This window comes from Artemia franciscana, chromosome 15 (assembly GCF_032884065.1).
Source record: "Artemia franciscana chromosome 15, ASM3288406v1, whole genome shotgun sequence".
Classification (NCBI taxonomy): domain Eukaryota; kingdom Metazoa; phylum Arthropoda; class Branchiopoda; order Anostraca; family Artemiidae; genus Artemia; species Artemia franciscana.
In genome coordinates, this window is record NC_088877.1 from 4381748 (window position 1) to 4400780 (window position 19033).

Below are 19033 nucleotides of genomic sequence, written 5' to 3' on the forward strand. Positions count from 1 at the left end.
TGGGTTGATATTTCTTAAAAGTATTATTGGTACGCCTATTTTTAGTTGTAGCACGTTTGGTGGAAACCCTGAAAGATCTATGGAATTTTAAAATTCAGATGGATAATTAACCGCTTCATTTGGTTCCAAAACTGTGTCGACTGACTTGTAAAGGACTGGCTGGTCTCGAATCTTGGTCAAAACAATATTGTTGATTTCGTGGACGTCTATATTTTTGGGTGAGAGAATTGCTCTTTCACTTAGCCATTTATTATTTTTATAATTTTTTAGAATATTCGGAAATACTTTTTCAATCAATTCATTTTTGAACGTCACTAAATTACAGAAATCAGCAGGTAGTTGTATAAGTCCTGAAATTGAGTCTATCGTATCATAAATGTCTTTTTGTTCCGACGTTAACTTGGAAATGTTATTTTGTACATACGACAATAGATCACTCGTACTGTAACTTTGTTCACGATCCAATTCTACACATGTCGAAACAGCAGCGATACGGCTAGGTGAAGGCATTCCCAAATCCTGAAGAGGTTTGTTTGCCATACGTAGGCACAAATCTTCTATAATAACTAAAGTGTAGTTATAAATTTCTGATGTAAAATCAAAAGTCATATCTGACGTCTCTAACTGTTTTCGATGGAGTATATCTTCGGACATTTTTGACTTATATTTTTCCCATAACTCTGTAGGAGCTGATGGAGAGCAAGTTGTTAAAATGATTCCAAACAATGCACGAATTTGACTTGGGGTTGACGTTTCGCACTAATGGGGAATATTGAACAACCCACTGGTTATCTACTTCGATGGTGGTACCGTTGCCAATGTAGGTTCTTCAGTAATTTTACAATTAGAAATTTCTCTTTCAACGGTCTTCTTACAATTAAAAATTTGTCTTTGAACGATATTCTTAAATACCTGTGTCCTGGTCGTCATTTATATTCCCTGTGTCCCGGTCGTTATTTGTGTCCCGGTATCCCAGTCTGTAATTTCTCTTTGAGTGTCCCGGTCGTTATATATATTCCCTCTGTCCCGGTCGTCATTTGTGTCCCGGTCTGTAATTTCTCTTAGAGTGTTTTTTCTTTTTAGTATTTTTTAGTTTTTTACATTTTTTCTTTTTTCAGTTTTCTTTTTCTTCTTTATTTTTCAGCTTCACTATGAAATACATATCGCCGAACCTTTGTTTTTTTAACTAAAATCTGGTAGGCATTGATGACCTTATCCAAGTCAAAATCCCAAACCCAATCATCATCGCTATCATTTTCAGTTTTGATATGTTTTGACTCTCGCTGTCCAGGTGGATCTTCATCTAACTGCGCGGTTTTGCGTTCTTTAGCCTCAAGCCTGTTTCCTTGCTGTTCTTTTGATTCCTCGGCACGCTTTCTTTTCTGACCTTCTCTATCAGCAGCAAGTTTTTTGGCATAGACTCTTTGAGCATCTTCATCGGCTTTTGCCATTGTAAGTTCATCAGGCATTTTAAACTTAAACATTAATAGATTTCTACGTGAACATATATGTCTTAAATATCTTTAATGACGTCACCGTCATAGCAAAAATGACGACAACTAACTTCATGACGTCAGCCGACACAGAAACATGACGTCACCTGATCCACAGACAGACAACTTATTTTTATATATATAGAAGATAGATATCCCGGTGTCCCGGTCGTCATTTGTGTCCCGATGTCCCGGTGTGTAATTTCGTCAATCAACAAACATGACGTCAGTCGACACAAACATGACGTCACTCGGCACACAGACAATTTTTTTTAATATATTTTTGATGTCCCGGTGCCCCGGTCGTCAGTTGTGTCCCGATGTCCCGGTGTGTAATTTCGTCAGTCAAAAAACATGACGTCAGTCGACACACAAACATGACTTCACTCGACACACACAACTTATTTTTATATATAGATATATAGATATATATATATATATATATATATATATATATATATATATATATATATATATATATATATATATATATATATATATAAATATATATATATATATATATATATATATATATATATATATATATATATATATATATATATATATATATATATATATATATATATACATATCTATATTCACAGGTGGGACACAGGGACACAAATACAATGGTATGTAACGACTTAAGCGCGTGGGGGGGCTTAGGGGGGGCTAAGCGGCCCCACCAACTAGGTGTTGGTATGGCGAAGTGCCACACCAGCAAATAGTATATATATATATATATATATATATATATATATATATATATATATATATATATATATATATATATATATATATACTAACTGTTGGAGTGGCGCTTCGCACCACCCCAAAAACTAGTTGGAGGGGGCGCTTCGCCCCCCCCCCCCAGCCCCCCGTGCGCGTAAGTCGTTACGCGCCATTGTAGTTGTGTCCCTGTGTCCCACCTGTGAATATAGAAAGATATATATATATATATATATATATATATATATATATATATATATATATATATATATATATATTTATTTATATATATATATATGTTTTTAACTACGTAAAACCTGCGAATATACAACATTCTTCGATGTCCCATTGTCTGTGCATATAAATAGATTGTCAGGTTTACCAACTCTTGAACATGCAACATAAAATTGTCCATGGGAAAAACAATCCGTATTGATCTATACCTTATTATTCTAATGATTGCCCTTGAGCTTTGTTGATGGTGATTGCTAATCGAACATTCCCTGTGTCCTCGTCGTCATTTATATATCCCCCTGTGCCCCCGGCATCCCCCTTGTAGTTGTGTCCCTGTGTCCCGGTCGTCATTTATATTCCCAGTATCCCAGTCGTCATTTGTGTCCCAGTGTCCCAGTCTATAATTTTTCTTGAGCGTCCCAGTCGTCATTTATATTCCCTGTGTCCTGGTGTCCCGGTCGTCATTTGTGTCCCGGTGTCCCGGTCTGTAATTTATCTTTGAGTGTCCCGGTCTTCATTTATATATCCCGGTCGTTATTTGTGTCCCTGTGTCCCAGTCTGTAATTTCTCTTTGAGTGTCCCGGTCATCATTTATATTCCCTCTGTCCCGGTTTTTAGTTTTCTTTTTCTCTATTATTTTTCAGTTTTTTCCTTTTTTAAGTTTTTCTTTCTTTTTCAGTTTTTAGTTTTTTTTTAGTTTTTTTTTGTTAGTTTTTTTTGTAGTTTTTACCTTTTTTCTGTTTTTTTTTTAGTTTTTTTCTTTTTTAGTTTTTAGTTTTTTTTCTTTTTTAGTTTTTAGTTTCTTACCTTTTTTAGTTTTTTTTTTAGTTTTTACCTTTTTTAGTTTTTTTCTTCTTTTGTATTAATGATAAAGCCATGGTTCGAACCTGGAACCTCTCGGACCTGGAACCTGGAACATAACGCTTTACCAACTCAGCTACTTCGGCTTGAATACATTCGTTTTTGAATTGGTATATGATGAAATAATTCAGACATCATATAATGACGTCACTCGACAGACAGAAAGACAGACAACTTATTTTTATATATATATAACTAGCTGTTGGGGTGGCGCTTCGCGCCACCCCAACACCTAGTTGGTGGGGGTGCTTCGCGCCCCCCCCAAGCCCCCCCGCGCGCGTAAGTCGTTACGCGCCATAATAGTTACGCGCCATTGTAGTTGTGACCCTATGTCCCACCTGTGAATATAGATAGATATATATATATATATATATATATATATGGTTTTAACTACGTAAAACTTGCGAATATACAACATTCTTTGCTGTCCCATTGTCTTTGCATATAAATAGATTGTCAGGTTTACCGACTCTTGAACATGTAACATATAATGGTCCATGGGAAAACAATTTGTATTCAGATGTATACCTCATGATTCTAATGATTGCCCTTGAGCTTTGTTGATGGTGATTGCTAATCGACCATTCCCTGTCCCGGTGTCCCGGTCGTCATTTACATCCCCCTGTTTCCCCCGGTGTCCCCGTTGTAGTTGTGTCCCTGTGTCCCGGTCGTCATTTATATTCCCTGTGTCCCGGTCGTCATTTGTATCCCGGTGTCCCGGTCTGTATATACATTCGTTTTTTAGTTTTGTTTTTCTCCTTTATTTTTTTCCTTTTTTTTTCTTTTTTAGCTTATTTAGATTTTTAGATTTTTTAGTTTTTTTATTAGTTTTTAGTTTTTTTTTCTTTTTAGTTTTTTTGTCCCGGTCGTCATTTATATCCCCCTGTTTCCCCCGGTGTCCCCGTTGTAGTTGTGTCCCTGTGTCCCGGTCGTCATTTATATTCCCTGTGTCCCGGTCGTCATTTGTATCCCGGTGTACCGGTCTGTATATACATTCGTTTTTTAGTTTTGTTTTTCTCCTTTATTTTTTTCCTTTTTTTTTCTTTTTTAGTTTATTTAGATTTTTAGATTTTTTAGTTTTTTTATTAGTTTTTAGTTTTTTTTCTTTTTAGTTTTTTTGTAGTTTTTACCTTCTTTTTAGTTTTGTTAATTTTTTTTTTTACTTATGTCCTGGTCGTCATTTATACTCCCTGTGTCCCGGTGCTTTGTTGATTGCTAATCGAACATTCCTTTTGTCCTGGTCGCTTTCTCTTTGAGTGTCGTCATTTATTTTTTTCTTTTTTAGTTCTTTTAGTTTTTACCTTTTTTAGTTTTTTTTAGTTTTTTAGATGAAAATCTTTTTTAGTTTTTTTCTTTTTTCTTCTTAGTTTTTTATTGGTTTTTACCTTTATGTTAGCTTATTTTTCAGTTTTTTCCTTTTTTTTTAGTTTTTTTTATTTTTTATTTTTTTTAGTTTTTTACCTTTTTTTAGTTTTTTTTAGTTTTTTTAGTTTTTTTAGTTTTTTAGCTTTTTTACTTTTTTTATTAGTTTTTAGTTTTTTGGTAGTTTTTGCCTTTTTTTAGTTTTTTCAGTTTTTTTTTTAGTTTTTTATTGGTTTTTACCTTTATTTTAGCTTATTTTTCAGTTTTTTCCTTTTTTTTAGTTTTTTTTAGTTTTTAGTTTTTTTTCGTTTTTTACCTTTTTTTTAGTTATTTTAGTTTTTTTAGTTTTTTAGCTTTTTTATTTTTTTTATTAGTTTTTAGTTTTTTTGTAGTTTTTGCCTTTTTTTAGTTTTTTTAGTTTTTTAGCTTTTTTATTAGTTTTTAGTTTTTTTTGTAGTTTTTGCCTTTTTTTAGTTTTTTTAGTTTTTTAGCTTTTTTATTTTTTTTATTAGTTTTTAGTTTTTTTTGTAGTTTTTGCCTTTTTTAGTTTTTTCAGTTTTGACGTCACCTGATCCAGTTTTTTTAGGTGACGTCACCTGACACATCCACAGACAGACAACTTATTTTTATATAAATAGATAGATAGATATAAAAATAAGTTGTCTGTGTGTGGATCTGTGGATCTGTGGATCAGGTGACGTCATGTTTGTCCGCATATGACGTCTGAATTATTTCACACTAATACAAAAGAAGAAGAAAACTAAAAAAGGTAAAAACTACAAAAAAAAACTAAAAAGAAAAAAAAACTAAAAAAGCTAAAAAACTAAAAAAAAACTAAAAAAAGGTAAAAATCTAATAACTAAAAAAAACTAAAAACTAAAAAAGAAAAAAACTAAAAAAAAGGAAAAAACTGAAAAATAAAAGAGAAAAAGAAAACTAAAAAAATATGAATAAATATATATAAAAATAAGTTGTTTGTGGGTTATGTCTGTCTGTCTGTCTGTCGAGTGACGTCGTGTTTGTCCGCATATGACGTCTGAATTATTTCACACTAATACAAAAAGAAGAAAAAAAACTAAAAAAGGTAAAAACTACAAAAAAAACTAAAAAGAAAAAAAACTAAAAAAGCTAAAAAACTAAAAAAAACTAAAAAAAGGTAAAAAACTAAAAACTAAAAAAAACTGAAAAAACTAAAAAAAGGCAAAAACTAAAAAAAAACTAAAAACTAATAAAAAAACTAAAAAAGCTAAAAAACTAAAAAAACTAAAAAAACTAAAAAAAGTAAAAAACAAAAAAAAACTAAAAACTACCGGGACACAGGGAGTATAAATGACGACCAGGACATAAGTAAAAAAAAAACTAAAAAAACTAAAAAAATGGTAAAAACTACAAAAAAACTAAAAACTAATAAAAAAACTAAAAAATCTAAAAATCTAAATAAACTAAAAAAGAAAAAAAAGAAAAAAGGAAAAAAATAAAGGAGAAAAACAAAACTAAAAACGAATGTATATACAGACCGGGACACCGGGATACAAATGACGACCGGGACACAGGGAATATAAATGACGACCGGGACACAGGGACACAACTACAATGGGGACGCCGGGGGGCACAGGGGGATATAAATGACGACCGGGACACCGGGACACAAGGAATATAAATGACACCCGGGACACTCAAAGAGAAATCACAGACTGGAACACCGGGACACAAATGACGACCGGGACACAGGGAATATAAATGACGACCGGGACACAGGGACATAACTACAAAGGGGACGCCGGGGTGCACAGGGGGATATATAAATGACGATGGCGACTCAGGGAATGGTCGATTAGCAATCACCATCAACAAAGCTCAAGGGCAATCATTAGAATCATGAGGTATAGATCTGAATACGGATTGTTTTCCCATGGACCATTATATGTTGCATGTTCAAGAGTCGGTAAGCCTGACAATCTATTTATATGCACAGACAATGGGACAGGAAAGAATGTTGTATATTCGCAAGTTTTACGTAGTTAAAAACATATATATATATATATATATATATATATATATATATATATATATATATATATATATATATATATATATATATATATATATGTATATATATATATATATATATATATATATATATATATATATATCTATATTCACAGGTGGGACATAGGGACACAACTACAATGGCGCGTAACTAATATGGCGCGTAACGACTTACGCGCGCGGGGGGGATTGGGGGGGGGCGCGAAGCGCCCCCACCAACTAGGTGTTGGGGTGGCGCGAAGCGCCACCCCAACAGCTAGTATATATATAACTAGCTGTTGGGGTGGCGCTTCGCGCCACCTCAACACCTAGTTGGTGGGGGTGCTTCGCGCCCCCCCCAAGCCCCCCCCGCGCGCGTAAGTCGTTACGCGCCATATTAGTTAAGCGCCATTGTAGTTGTGTCCCTATGTCCCACCTGTGATATATATATATATATATATATATATATATATATATATATATATATATATATATATATATATATATATATATATATATATATATATATATATATATATATATATATGTGTTTTTAACTACGTAAAACTTGCGAATATACAACATTCTTTGCTGTCCCATCGTCTCTGCATATAAATAGATTGTCAGGTTTACCGACTCTTGAACATGCAACGCATAATGGTCCATGGGAAAACAATCCGTATTCAGATCTATCCCTCATGATTCTATTGATTGCCCTTGAGCTTTGTTGATGGTGATTGCTAATCGACCATTTCCTTTGTTGCCGTCGTCATTTATATATCCCCCTGTGCCCTCCGGCGTCCCCGTTGTAGTTGTGTCCCTGTGTCCGGGTCGTCATTTATATTCCCTGTGTCCCGGTCGTCATTTGTGTTCCGGTGTCCCAGTCTGTGATTTCTATTTGAGTGTCCCGGGCGTCATTTATATTCGTCAGGATATTGTAGGGCATCGTAGCATCGATGAGTTTAAGCAATTCTTGTCAACTGATTGTTTCGCTTATAAAGAATATTATCTCGAGGTAAGAACTGATCACCGACCACAACGATTGCCACTTTGTTGATAGTTGCGTATCAGGAGGCATCAATTCGATTGCTGTTTTTAAACAGAAGCACTAAATTATTATTTTTGTGGAAAAGATGATATATATAAATATATATATATTTTCTTTTTAGTTTTTTTGTAGTTTTTACCTTTTTTAGTTTTTTTCTTCTTTTGTATTAATGCTAAAGCCAAGGTTCAAACCTGGAGCCTCTCGGACCTAGAACCTGAAACATAACGCTTTACCAACTCAGCTACTTCGGCTTGAATACATTCGTTTTGAGCAGCTTCCTCGGGTGTTGCCATTGTAGGTTCTTCAGTCATTTTACAATTAGAAATTTCTCTTTCAACGGTCTTCTTACAATTAAAAATTTGTCTTTGAACGATATTCTTAAATACCTGTGTCCTGGTCGTCATTTATATTCCCTGTGTCCCGGTCGTCATTTGTGTCCCGGTATCCCAGTCTGTAATTTCTCTTTGAGTGTCCCGGTCGTTATTTATATTTCCTCTGTCCCGGTCGTCATTTGTGTCCCGGTCTGTAATTTCTCTTTGAGTGTTTTTTCTTTTTAGTATTTTTTAGTTTTTTACATTTTTTCTTTTTTCAGTTTTCTTTTTCTTCTTTATTTTTCAGCTTCACTATGAAATACATATCGCCGAACCTTTGTTTTTTTAACTAAAATCTGGTAGGCATTGATGACCTTATCCAAGTCAAGATCCCAAACCCAATCATCATCGCTATCATTTTCAGTTTTGATATGTTTTGACTCTCGCTGTCCAGGTGGATCTTCATCTAACTGCGCGGTTTTGCGTTCTTTAGCCTCAAGCCTGTTTCCTTGCTGTTCTTTTGATTCCTCGGCACGCTTTCTTTTCTGACTTTCTCTATCAGCAGCAAGTTTTTTGGCATAGACTCTTTGAGCATCTTCATCGGCTTTTGCCATTGTAAGTTCATCAGTCATTTTAAATTTAAACATTAATAGATTTCTACGTGAACATATATGTCTTAAATATCTTTAATGACGTCACCGTCATAGCTAAAATGACGACAACTAACTTCATGACGCCAGTCGACACAGAAACATGACGTCACCTGATCCACAGACAGACAACTTATTTTTATATATATAGATAGATATAATTCTAAAATTGTCAGGTAATTTTCTATTTTGAAATAAAAACTAAAATTATTGCTCAGACAACATAAATGTTTTTGATATTTACATAATAGCTTTAGTGGTTCTGGACTGAAAACTAAATATGCTAATCAAATTGGGAATTGCAATCTTTTAGGTTGAAAAGGCAGATCCATTGGAATCATGAGAATGCGTGGAATAAGAAAAGCCTCACCCTCAAAAGGCCCTGTCAAGATTGTTGCCTCTATTACGTTATAACAGACATAACACGTCATTTGTGTCCCGGTGTCCCGGTCTGTAGTTTCGTTAGTCGACAAACATGACGTCAGACGACAAACAACTTCATGACGACATACAGCTCAATCCTTATAATGACGTCAGTCGACAAACATGACGTCAGTCGACACACAAACATGACGTCAGTCGACAGACACACAAACAACTTATTTATATATATATATACTAGCTGTTGGGGTGGCGCTTCGCGCCACCCCAACACCTAGTTGGTGGGGCGCTTCGCGCCCCCCCAAGCCCCCCCGCGCGCGTTAGTCGTTACGCGCCATATTAGTTACGCGCCATTGTAGTTGTGTCCCTGTGTCTCACCTGTGAATATCGATAGATTTATATATGTGTTTCAAACTACGTAAAAACTGCGAATATACAACATTTTTGGCTTTCCCACTACTGGGAGCTTTCCGTTTCCAATTGACAGCAATTGATCTGAAAATGTTTGACCAGAATCAACGTTTTGCAATCGGACACGCATATTTGTAGTTAATTTTAATATTTTTACGTGTGCCCATAAATTAGAATTTTTCAGGCAAGCATTCATTTCGTCTGCAGGAGTTAAACTACGTAAAAATTGCGAATATACAACATTCTTGGCTTTCCCATTGTCTGTGCATACACAAAGCCGTATGTACTAATAATGACGTCATATGCAAACGCTCTTTTTACAAACAAACACACATGCATACACACAACTCGTTTTTATATAGATAGATAGATAGATAGATACAATACAAATTAACTGCGTAAAACTTGCGAATATACAACATTCTTCGCTGTCCAATTGTCGCTTCATATAAATAGATTGTCAGGTTTACCGACCCTTGAACAAGCAACGTACAATTGTCCATGGGAAAAACAATCAGTATTAAGATCTATACCACATTTTTCTAATGATTGACCTTGAGCTTTGTTAATGGTGATTGCAAATGCTAATCGAATTGGGAATTACAATCTTTTAAATTGAAAAGGCAGATCCGTTGAAATCATGGGAATTAGAGGAATAAGAACAGCCTCACCCTCGAAAGGCCCTGTCAAGATTGTGGCCTCTATTAGGTTTTCCATTGTTTTTTTTACGGCAAGTCGCGTGCCATTGCAAAGCTTTGGTGGGTTGATATTTCTTAAAAGTATTATTGGTACGCCTATTTTTAGTTGTAGCACGTGTGGTGGAAACCCTGAAAGATCTATGGAATTTAAAAATTCAGATGGATAATTAACCGCTTCATTTGGTTCCAAAATTGTGTCGACTGACTTGTAAAGGACTGCCTGGTCTCGAATCTTGGTCAAAACAATATTGTTGATTTCGTGGACGTCTATATTTTTGGGTGCGAGAATCGCCTTTCACTTAGCCATTTATTATTTTTATAATTTTTTAGAATATTCGGAAATACTTTTTCAATCAATTCATTTTTGGACGTCACTAAATTACAGAAATCAGCAGGTAGTTGCATATGTCCTGAAATTGAGTCTATCGTATCATAAATGTCTTTTTGTTCCGACGTTAACTTAGAAATGTTATTTTGTACATACGACAATAGATCACTCGTACTGTAACTTTGTTCACGATCCAATTCTACACATGTCGAAACAGCAGCGATACGGTTAGGTGAAGGCATTCCCAAATCCTGAAGAGGTTTGTTTGCCATACGTACGCACAAATCTTCTATAATAACTAAAGTGTAGTTATAAATTTCTGATGTAAAACAAAAGTCATATCTGACGTCTCTAACTGTTTTCGATGGAGTATATCTCCGGACATTTTTGACTTATATTTTTCCCATAACTCTGTAGGAGCTGATGGAGAGCAAGTTGTTAAAATGATGCCAAACAATGCACGAATTTGACTTGGGGTTGACGTTTCGCACGCGTCATTGATGCAGTTATCCCAGTGTTGGTCATTCTCCAATAAATTCAGAGCTTGGCATGCACTACGGTAAGTGTCATGTATAGTACCGTTTACAGTTCTCAAATACTCAAAGGATGTCGGACCGGGTATATTCACCAAAAGCAGGCGTAGAAAGAAGCAGTCATGTTGATTGGGGTGAACGGTGTAGAGTCTTCCTATCGTGGTATCTTTGAAGATGGTAGGTTGGCCGTCAACTGACTTACCCTGTTTTCGACGTTCAAATACTTTATTTTTAGTATTCCACGTGTAATACGAAGGCACTTCAGTATACAGCAGTTTTTTTGCAAAAGAATCATTTTTGCAAAGCGAAAAAAAAGCTGTTAATTTTGTATCCGGTGGATTCAGGGCTCTTTGTTGCACGTTGGTTTCCGAGAAATAAACACGTTGACCATTCTGTAAATGTACCGCTAAGTGAACAACAGCTGAACTAACGTTTATGTGTGCATTAAATGTTTTTGATAATAATGGGGAATATGGAACAACCCACTGGTTATCTACTTCGATGGTGGTACCGTTGCCATTGTAGGTTCTTCAGTCATTTTACAATTAGAAATTTCTCTTTCAACGGTCTTCTTACAATTAAAAATTTGTCTTTGAACGATATTCTTAAATAACTGTGTCCTGGTCGTCATTTATATTCCCTGTGTCCCGGTCGTCATTTGTATCCCGGTATCCCAGTCTGTAATTTCTCTTTGAGTGTCCCGGTCGTTATTTATATTCCCTCTGTCCCGGTCGTCATTTGTGTCCCGGTCTGTAATTTCTCTTTGAGTGTTTTTTCTTTTTAGTATTTTATAATTTTTTACATTTTTTTTCAGTTTTCTTTTTCTTCTTTATTTTTCAGCTTCACTATGAAATACATATCGCCGAACCTTTGTTTTTTTAACTAAAATCTGGTAGGCATTGAGCCTGTTTCCTTGCTGTTCTTTTGATTCCTCGGCACGCTTTCTTTTCTGACTTTCTCTATCAGCAGCAAGTTTTTTGGCATAGACTCTTTGAGCATCTTCATCGGCTTTTGCCATTGTAAGTTCATCAGTCATTGTAAACTTAAACATTAATAGATTTCTACGTGAACATATGTCTTAAATATCTTGAATGACGTCACCGTCAAAGCAAAAATGACGACAACTAATTTCATGACGTCAGTCAACACAGAAACATGACGTCACCTGATCCACAGAAAGACACACAGACAGACAACTTATTTTTATATATATAGATAGATAGATAGAAGATAGATATATATATATATATATATATATATATATATATATATATATATATATATATATATATATGTATCCTTGTTCTTTGATGCAAGCACTCTTTTAAAACTCACCGCTACGCTCTTAGAATATTCTTTCAATCACTTAATCAATTATCTTATGCTAGAAACTCTTAATGCTATCACTCCTTGTCGAGTGGTTCAGAAGCATTTATGAAATTTTTCAAGTTTTCATTGCTTAGATAGCTCAGTATTTGTTCAGCACATTCATGTGGTAACTCAGCAAATCTTATAAAGAGAGAATTGAAACTTCTATTGGCTAGTTCAAGAAGTACTTTCCTTTCTATGCTGTTTCTGAAACAGCTTTTTATACATAAACGGCGTGTTATACATTGAAAATTTTGTTTCCCAGTTTGATGATTTCAGTAAGCCTTTCAAAGAATTTTCATTCATCGTGTATAGTTCTATTGAGCTTATTCCTTTGATAAAAATGTCATAGAACGTTATATTACAAAATATTGTCTCACTCCTCATTTGTTGTAGTTCTCTTACAAATTGATCTTTGAGCTCATTTGCAGGATAACTTGTCTGAGTCTTGTCTGAGAGCCTTATGTTTCTTTCACTTACATATAAATTTGCCACTCTCAGTTTTAATATATGGCTTGCAAAATAAACAGCAAAATCATAAGAAAAATAAACAGCAGTATCATCAACAGCTATATCAAAAGCTGTACGGTCATTTCTATCTGTAATATCTATGTCAGATCCATGCTCCAGAAGATTTCCAACACACTCTTTATCTCCACTCCAACAAGCATAATGAAGCGCTGTCCTGCCACCCTCGTCCTTTGAGTTAACATAGGCTCCATGTTTCAGAAGACATTCGACAGTCTGTGTGTGTCCTTTCCAAGCTGCAACATATTTGAGAAGACATTCACAAGTCTGTGACTTGTGAATGAGAATACAAGTCTGTGACATGTATGATCCAGTAGAACATGATAAATGAAGTGGACTTGCGCCATCCTCATTTTTTACATTAACATCAGCGCCAGACTGTATAAGATATTCAACAGTCTCTGTGTGTCCTTCCACAGCTGCAAAATGAAGTGGACTTTCACCTTCTAGATTTTCTATATTAACATCAGCGCCAGACTGTATAAGATATTCAACAGTCTCTGTGTGTCCTTGCTCAGCTGCAAATTGAAGTGGACTTTCACCTTCCTCATTTTTTATATTAAGATCAGCGCCAGACTGTATAAGACACTCAACAGTCTCTGTGTGTCTTTCCGAAACTGCTAAATAAAGGGGAGTGTTACCATAATTATTTCTTATATTAACATCAGCGCCAAACTTTAAAAGACATTCAACAGTCCGTGTGTTTCCATTCAAAGCTGCAAAATGAAGTAGACTTTCACCATTCTCATTTTTTACATTAATATCAGCGCCAGCCTGTAAAAGATATTCAACAGTCCGTGTGTGTCCTCTCCAAGCTGCTAAATGAAGGGGAGTTTCACCATAAAAGCAATAAATAAGTTTCAAAAGATGTTCAACAACCTGTGTGCATCCTTTTGAAGCTGCTAAATAAAGTGATCTTATGGACATGTTATTTTATTATGTTTCTGTAATTTAAATGGATATGAACCACTGTTCTCATATCATTGCTATATATAGGTATGACTACGTCATGACTCCTGTACTCGTATGATGTACATGCCCTCCGTAATGATTTTAATTAAAATTACGTCATTAGCCTAGGTCACGTGTAACACAAGAGTATTACATCATACCAATTCAATTGATCAACGAAGTGTTATTGCTGGATTGAGCACTATTGTCACATTTAAGTCTTCTCATTAAAATTCCTATTAGTTTTGATGAATTTGCTAATAATTATGATCCGAAATGTGAGGTTTTCTCATGGAAATACTTTTTCCAAGATATTTAAATTAGGAATTTTGAGATGTTGCATTTAAAATTTACTACTCTGACTTTAGGGTATCTTAAAACCTTGCTTTAGAGTAAGGAACACAGTTCTATGTAATTTGAAAGTAATCAGAGTCTCTAAATAATCAGGTCGCATTGTTTATATTTGGCTAACGGCTCTGATGCTTAAACACAGTAGATTCGGAAAGGAACAGAAGTTAAGCCTTTTTTTTCATTTAAATAAAAGTTTTCCGAAAATGGAGTTTTTGTTCATTTTGCATCCTAAAATGAAGAAATGTTAAAATAATCAATCATAGCAAATATAAAACTAACTAGTTCAAAAATAGATATATAAATGATTCTTAAAACGAACAAAAGTTAAATTTGTTAGTTAGGTCAAGCTTGAATCAAACAAAAGCCACCACAAACAATATTTTGGCTACTTTCCCGTTACCCATTTCCTATCCATAAAAGTCTTAGGCCTATTGCGTCATTTACGGTTCATCTATATATAGAAAAATGTAGTATCCGTTACACTATCTTTACCGATATACCGTTACACGTTTTTACCGTTATAACTGTTACAGAAGCTTAAAAAATTGAGGCTCTTTTTAAATCTTTTTAAATTGCTTAAAATGTAAAAAACTGATGATTGCACAAATATTTCAATATATTTTGACAATGGATTAAAGCAATTCGAAAACCATAAAACAGAAACCATAAACTTGAAGTTTATTAGAAATTGTTGAGGTTTAAAATACTTGCTGCTCAAAGAAAATTTGTCAAAGTCTCATTTAACGTCAAAAAGAAATTATTATTAAATTGCTTAAAATGTAAAAAAAACTGGTGATTGCACATATCTATATATAAGAAAATAAGTTGTATGTTTGTGTGTTTGTACGCATATGACGTCATTATAAGTATATAAGGCTTTGTATATGACGCCAAAAGCTTTGTATATGACTTCAAAGGCTTTGTATATGACGTCATTATAAGCATATAAGGGGGCGATTCAAAGAGAGATTTTAGCATAAATCCTACAATGACAGAAGAAAAAACCCGAGGAAGCTGCTCAAAGAGTTAATTCAAAGAGAAATTTTAGTATAAATCCTACAATGGCGGAAAGAAAAGCCGAGGAAGCTGCTCAAAGAGTTAATGCCAAAAGGCTTGCGGCCAATAGAGAAAGTAAGAAAAGAAAGTGTGCCGAGGAATCACAAGAACAGCGTGAAAACAGGCTGGCGTCTCAAACAGAAATTACCAAAAATAATCGTGCCGAGGAATCACAAGAACAACGTGAAAACAGGCTCGCGGTTAAAAGAGAAATTGCCAAAAAAAATCGTGCCGAGGAATCACAAGAACAACGTGAAAATAGGTTCGCGGCTCAAAGAGGAATTACCAAAAGAAAGCATGCCGAGGAATCACAAGAACAACGTGAAAACAGGCTTGAAACTCAAAGAGATAATGCCAAAAGAAAGCGTGCCGAGGAATCACAAGAGCAACCTAAGATTATTGCCTGGCATTCAAGTACAACCCAGTCGATGATTATAGCTTGAGAAGATGTGTTCAAATCAGGACTATGTCTAAAATTTGTCCCTATTGCAAGGCCTTGAAATTTAAAGGTGAAACAATGGGAATGTGTTGCGCCTCAGGAAAAGTTAAACTTCCCTGTGTCCTGTGTCCTGGACACAAATGACGACCGGGACACAGGGACACAACTACAACGGGGACGCCGGAAGGGCACAGGGGGGATATATAAGTATGCCAAGGAATCACAAGAACAACATGAAAACAGGCTTGAGGCTCAAAGAGAAATTACCGAAAATATCATGCCGAGGAACCACAAGAACAACGTGAAAACAGGCTTGCGGCTCAAAGAGATAATGCCAAAAGAAAGTGTGCCGAGGAATCACAAGAGTAACGTCAAAATTATAGTCTAGCATTCAGGTACAGACAGCCCAGTCAATGATTATAGCTTGAGTAGATGTATTCAAATCGGGACTATGTCTAAAATTTGTCCCTATTGCAAGGCCTTGAAATTTAATGGTGAAACAATAGGAATGTGTTGCACCTCAGGAAAAGTTAAACTTCCTCAACTGGCTACACTACCAGAGCCATGGAAGACATTATGACTTTACAGACCGGGACACCGGGACACCCCGGACACAAGGAATATAAATGACGAACAGGACAGTCAAAGAGAAATTACAGACCGAGACACCGGGACAAAAATGACGACCGGGCCGGGACACCGGGACGGAAATGACGACCGGGACACAGGGAATATAAATGACGATCGGGACACTCAAAGAGAAATTACAGACCGAGACACCGGGACACAAATGACGCCCGGGACACAGGGACACAGCTACAACGGGGACCCCAGAAGGGCCCAGGGGGGATATATAAATGACGACGGGGACACAGGGAATATTTGATTAGCAATCACCATCAACAAAGCTCAAGGGCAATCATTCTTTTTTCAACATTGTAAGATGATACATATAAATATCTGTGTCATACGCTTTTTGTCTGGGATTCCAGCCGTCCATGAAAAATGTTTTAACTGATTGCGACTCATTCTTTAGTTTTTAGCGGAATATTCAAACGCATAAGACATGGATACCTACGCTGAAACTCTAAAGAAAAAGAATGGAAGAAAGACCAAGAGAAAAATATTAATGATCCAAAAGTCCCTAAATAAAATTCAGTTTTCGGAAACTGTATCTAAGGTGTAATACTTGTAGATTTAACGTACCGTACCATTTGTACCCTAATTAAATTTAAGCTAGCCTACTCTGCTTTAGAATCAGACCAAGCTTGAAAGGCTTATTAGTGATGGCAAAGATATGGCACTGTGAATCCAACTGCTCTTTATAGCTTAAGCATGTTTCTAAATTTAGTTACAAAGCCTAAAATTGAATATAGTTCATATTAAGACTTAGTAGAATAGGCTACATTAATTAAGCTAACTGCTACATTATACATCAGAGGTATCCTGATAGAAAATCTAGATGAGGGGATTTTTTCTATTTTGAAAGTGTGGTTATTCAGGTAACCAAAACATACAGGAATGTATTTAAATCCTAAGAAATGTCAGAAAGCTGTTTTAAAGTGCCTCCATCTCTAATTAATATTGAACAAACTTAGAAAAACACAGGGTATTAGTCTTAAGTTTAGCCTAATTAAAAGTAAACACTATAAGATTCTTAAAATAACTTATAAATATTCCTAAAATCCTTACTTATGTTATATCATTCTCAGAAGCTCTTTACTCTGCCCTTCTGCCCTTAATGTGTAAATATAAAGTCTAAATTATGCATTTTTCCATCTTTTGATTTTGTTGATGTTGCTTCTTTGGTATTAATTCTATTTGAACAAAAGAATAACATATACAAAAATATAGAGAAGATACATCATAAGGGCTATATAGCCTATTTGAACATTAGGGACTTGATGGTAAATATAAGCAAAACACTTTTATTAATAATATAAGAAAAAATGTTATAGGATTTTTTAAAGTTGTTTCAAAAATTTTATTAGTTAATGTTTCCTTTTGAGTTGACCTTAATGTAGAATAGTACCAACTTTGTTTTCAAAGTAAAACTTTCAGAAATAGATTTATTGGGTCAATTTAGGTGGCAAGATGCTCATAACATTACTAAATACTTATTTAGAAAGTTTTAAATAAATAATATAAAGTTTTAAGGCAGAGGTGCATCTTAGCCCACCCCCATAGCTCCCCCTCCCAAAGTTTCAAGGTGTTGCCATTTAATGCTGAGACCTTGGAATATAGCTTATGTTTTTAGTTGGATTTAGTCATTGTGTCTGGATTTGTTGGCACACTAGACAAGTTTGTCAGCCCATTCTTTATATCCCTCCTCCAAATTCAAAACCCTAACTTCACCCCTGGTGGTAAGGTCAAGTGAAGGAAACAATTTTTAACCCTAGAAGCAGGAAATGAGTTTGAATGAGAGCTTAAAAACCCCTTCCTCTGGGAAATTCAAGGCTCTGAATTCATTATTCTATTATAAAAATGGTTAAAGATGGCAAAAAGTCCCTCATCTATAATTTTACATATGCACCTCAGGTTAATAGCAGAGACATAAAAAAAGTGTAATGTTTGATATTTGACTCAGGAAAATATAAAAAGAAAGGGACTAAACTATTTGATCTCTATTCAGGCCTCTTTTTAAATGTAACAGTCACTTCAATTGCAATTGTAACAGTGATTATTAGAGAAGGAGCATGAAATTGTGCATCTCTTTTTTGACTATTAGATTTGTATCTTATATACAACTTTAATCTTTGCAATTTATGTTTTGTTTTAGCCTGTAGTCCAAGACTATGTGCACAGTTGGCTGGTTTTTGTTTTTTCATTGATTTGGCTTTATTTGACATTATAACATGACTGCTGATGGGGAATAACACAAATTCATTTAATCAATAGACTTTTAAAGGCTATACAGCTTAGTGTTATATCTGGTCTTTTGAAGGGTTGTGGTAAGGGAGTTGAGTGCATTGAAGATGATAATGATTTTTCAGTTCAGAAAGAATAAGTAATTAAATGGTATATTTTTTTTTTTTGCTATCTGATTTCCAAATGATCCAAAATTCACCTTTAATTAGGCAATAGCAAATGTAACTAAAGCCTTATATTTGGACTATTACTAATAGCATGAAAAAAAAAGATAAATGCTCTTGGAATTGGAAATGATATTGCATAAAAAACCAAGTTAGAATTACATTTCCAAAAAGGATTGGCCTCATCCTATCACTAATAAAACTACAAAAATTAACATCATCTTCAACTGCAATATTTTTT

At 34.8% G+C, this 19033-nt stretch overlaps 2 protein-coding genes across 2 annotated transcripts in view; one reads left to right on the forward strand and one right to left on the reverse strand.

Annotated features, from left to right (window-relative positions):
- Nucleotides 1–12612: 12612 nt before the first annotated feature.
- On the reverse strand, nucleotides 12613–13890 carry LOC136036654 (ankyrin repeat domain-containing protein 50-like). Its single transcript, XM_065718954.1, has one exon. The coding sequence runs from the start codon at nucleotides 13888–13890 to the stop codon at nucleotides 12613–12615; it is 1278 nt and encodes a 425-aa protein (XP_065575026.1).
- A 2911-nt stretch (nucleotides 13891–16801) lies between these two features.
- LOC136036724 (alkylated DNA repair protein alkB homolog 8-like) overlaps nucleotides 16802–19033 on the forward strand; it is a 65670-nt gene continuing 63438 nt past the window's right edge. Inside the window, exon 1 of the mRNA XM_065719072.1 lies at nucleotides 16802–16940. Coding sequence (XP_065575144.1) covers nucleotides 16827–16940 — 114 coding nt within the window. The 5' untranslated portion in view covers nucleotides 16802–16826. The remainder of the gene's footprint in view (nucleotides 16941–19033) is intronic.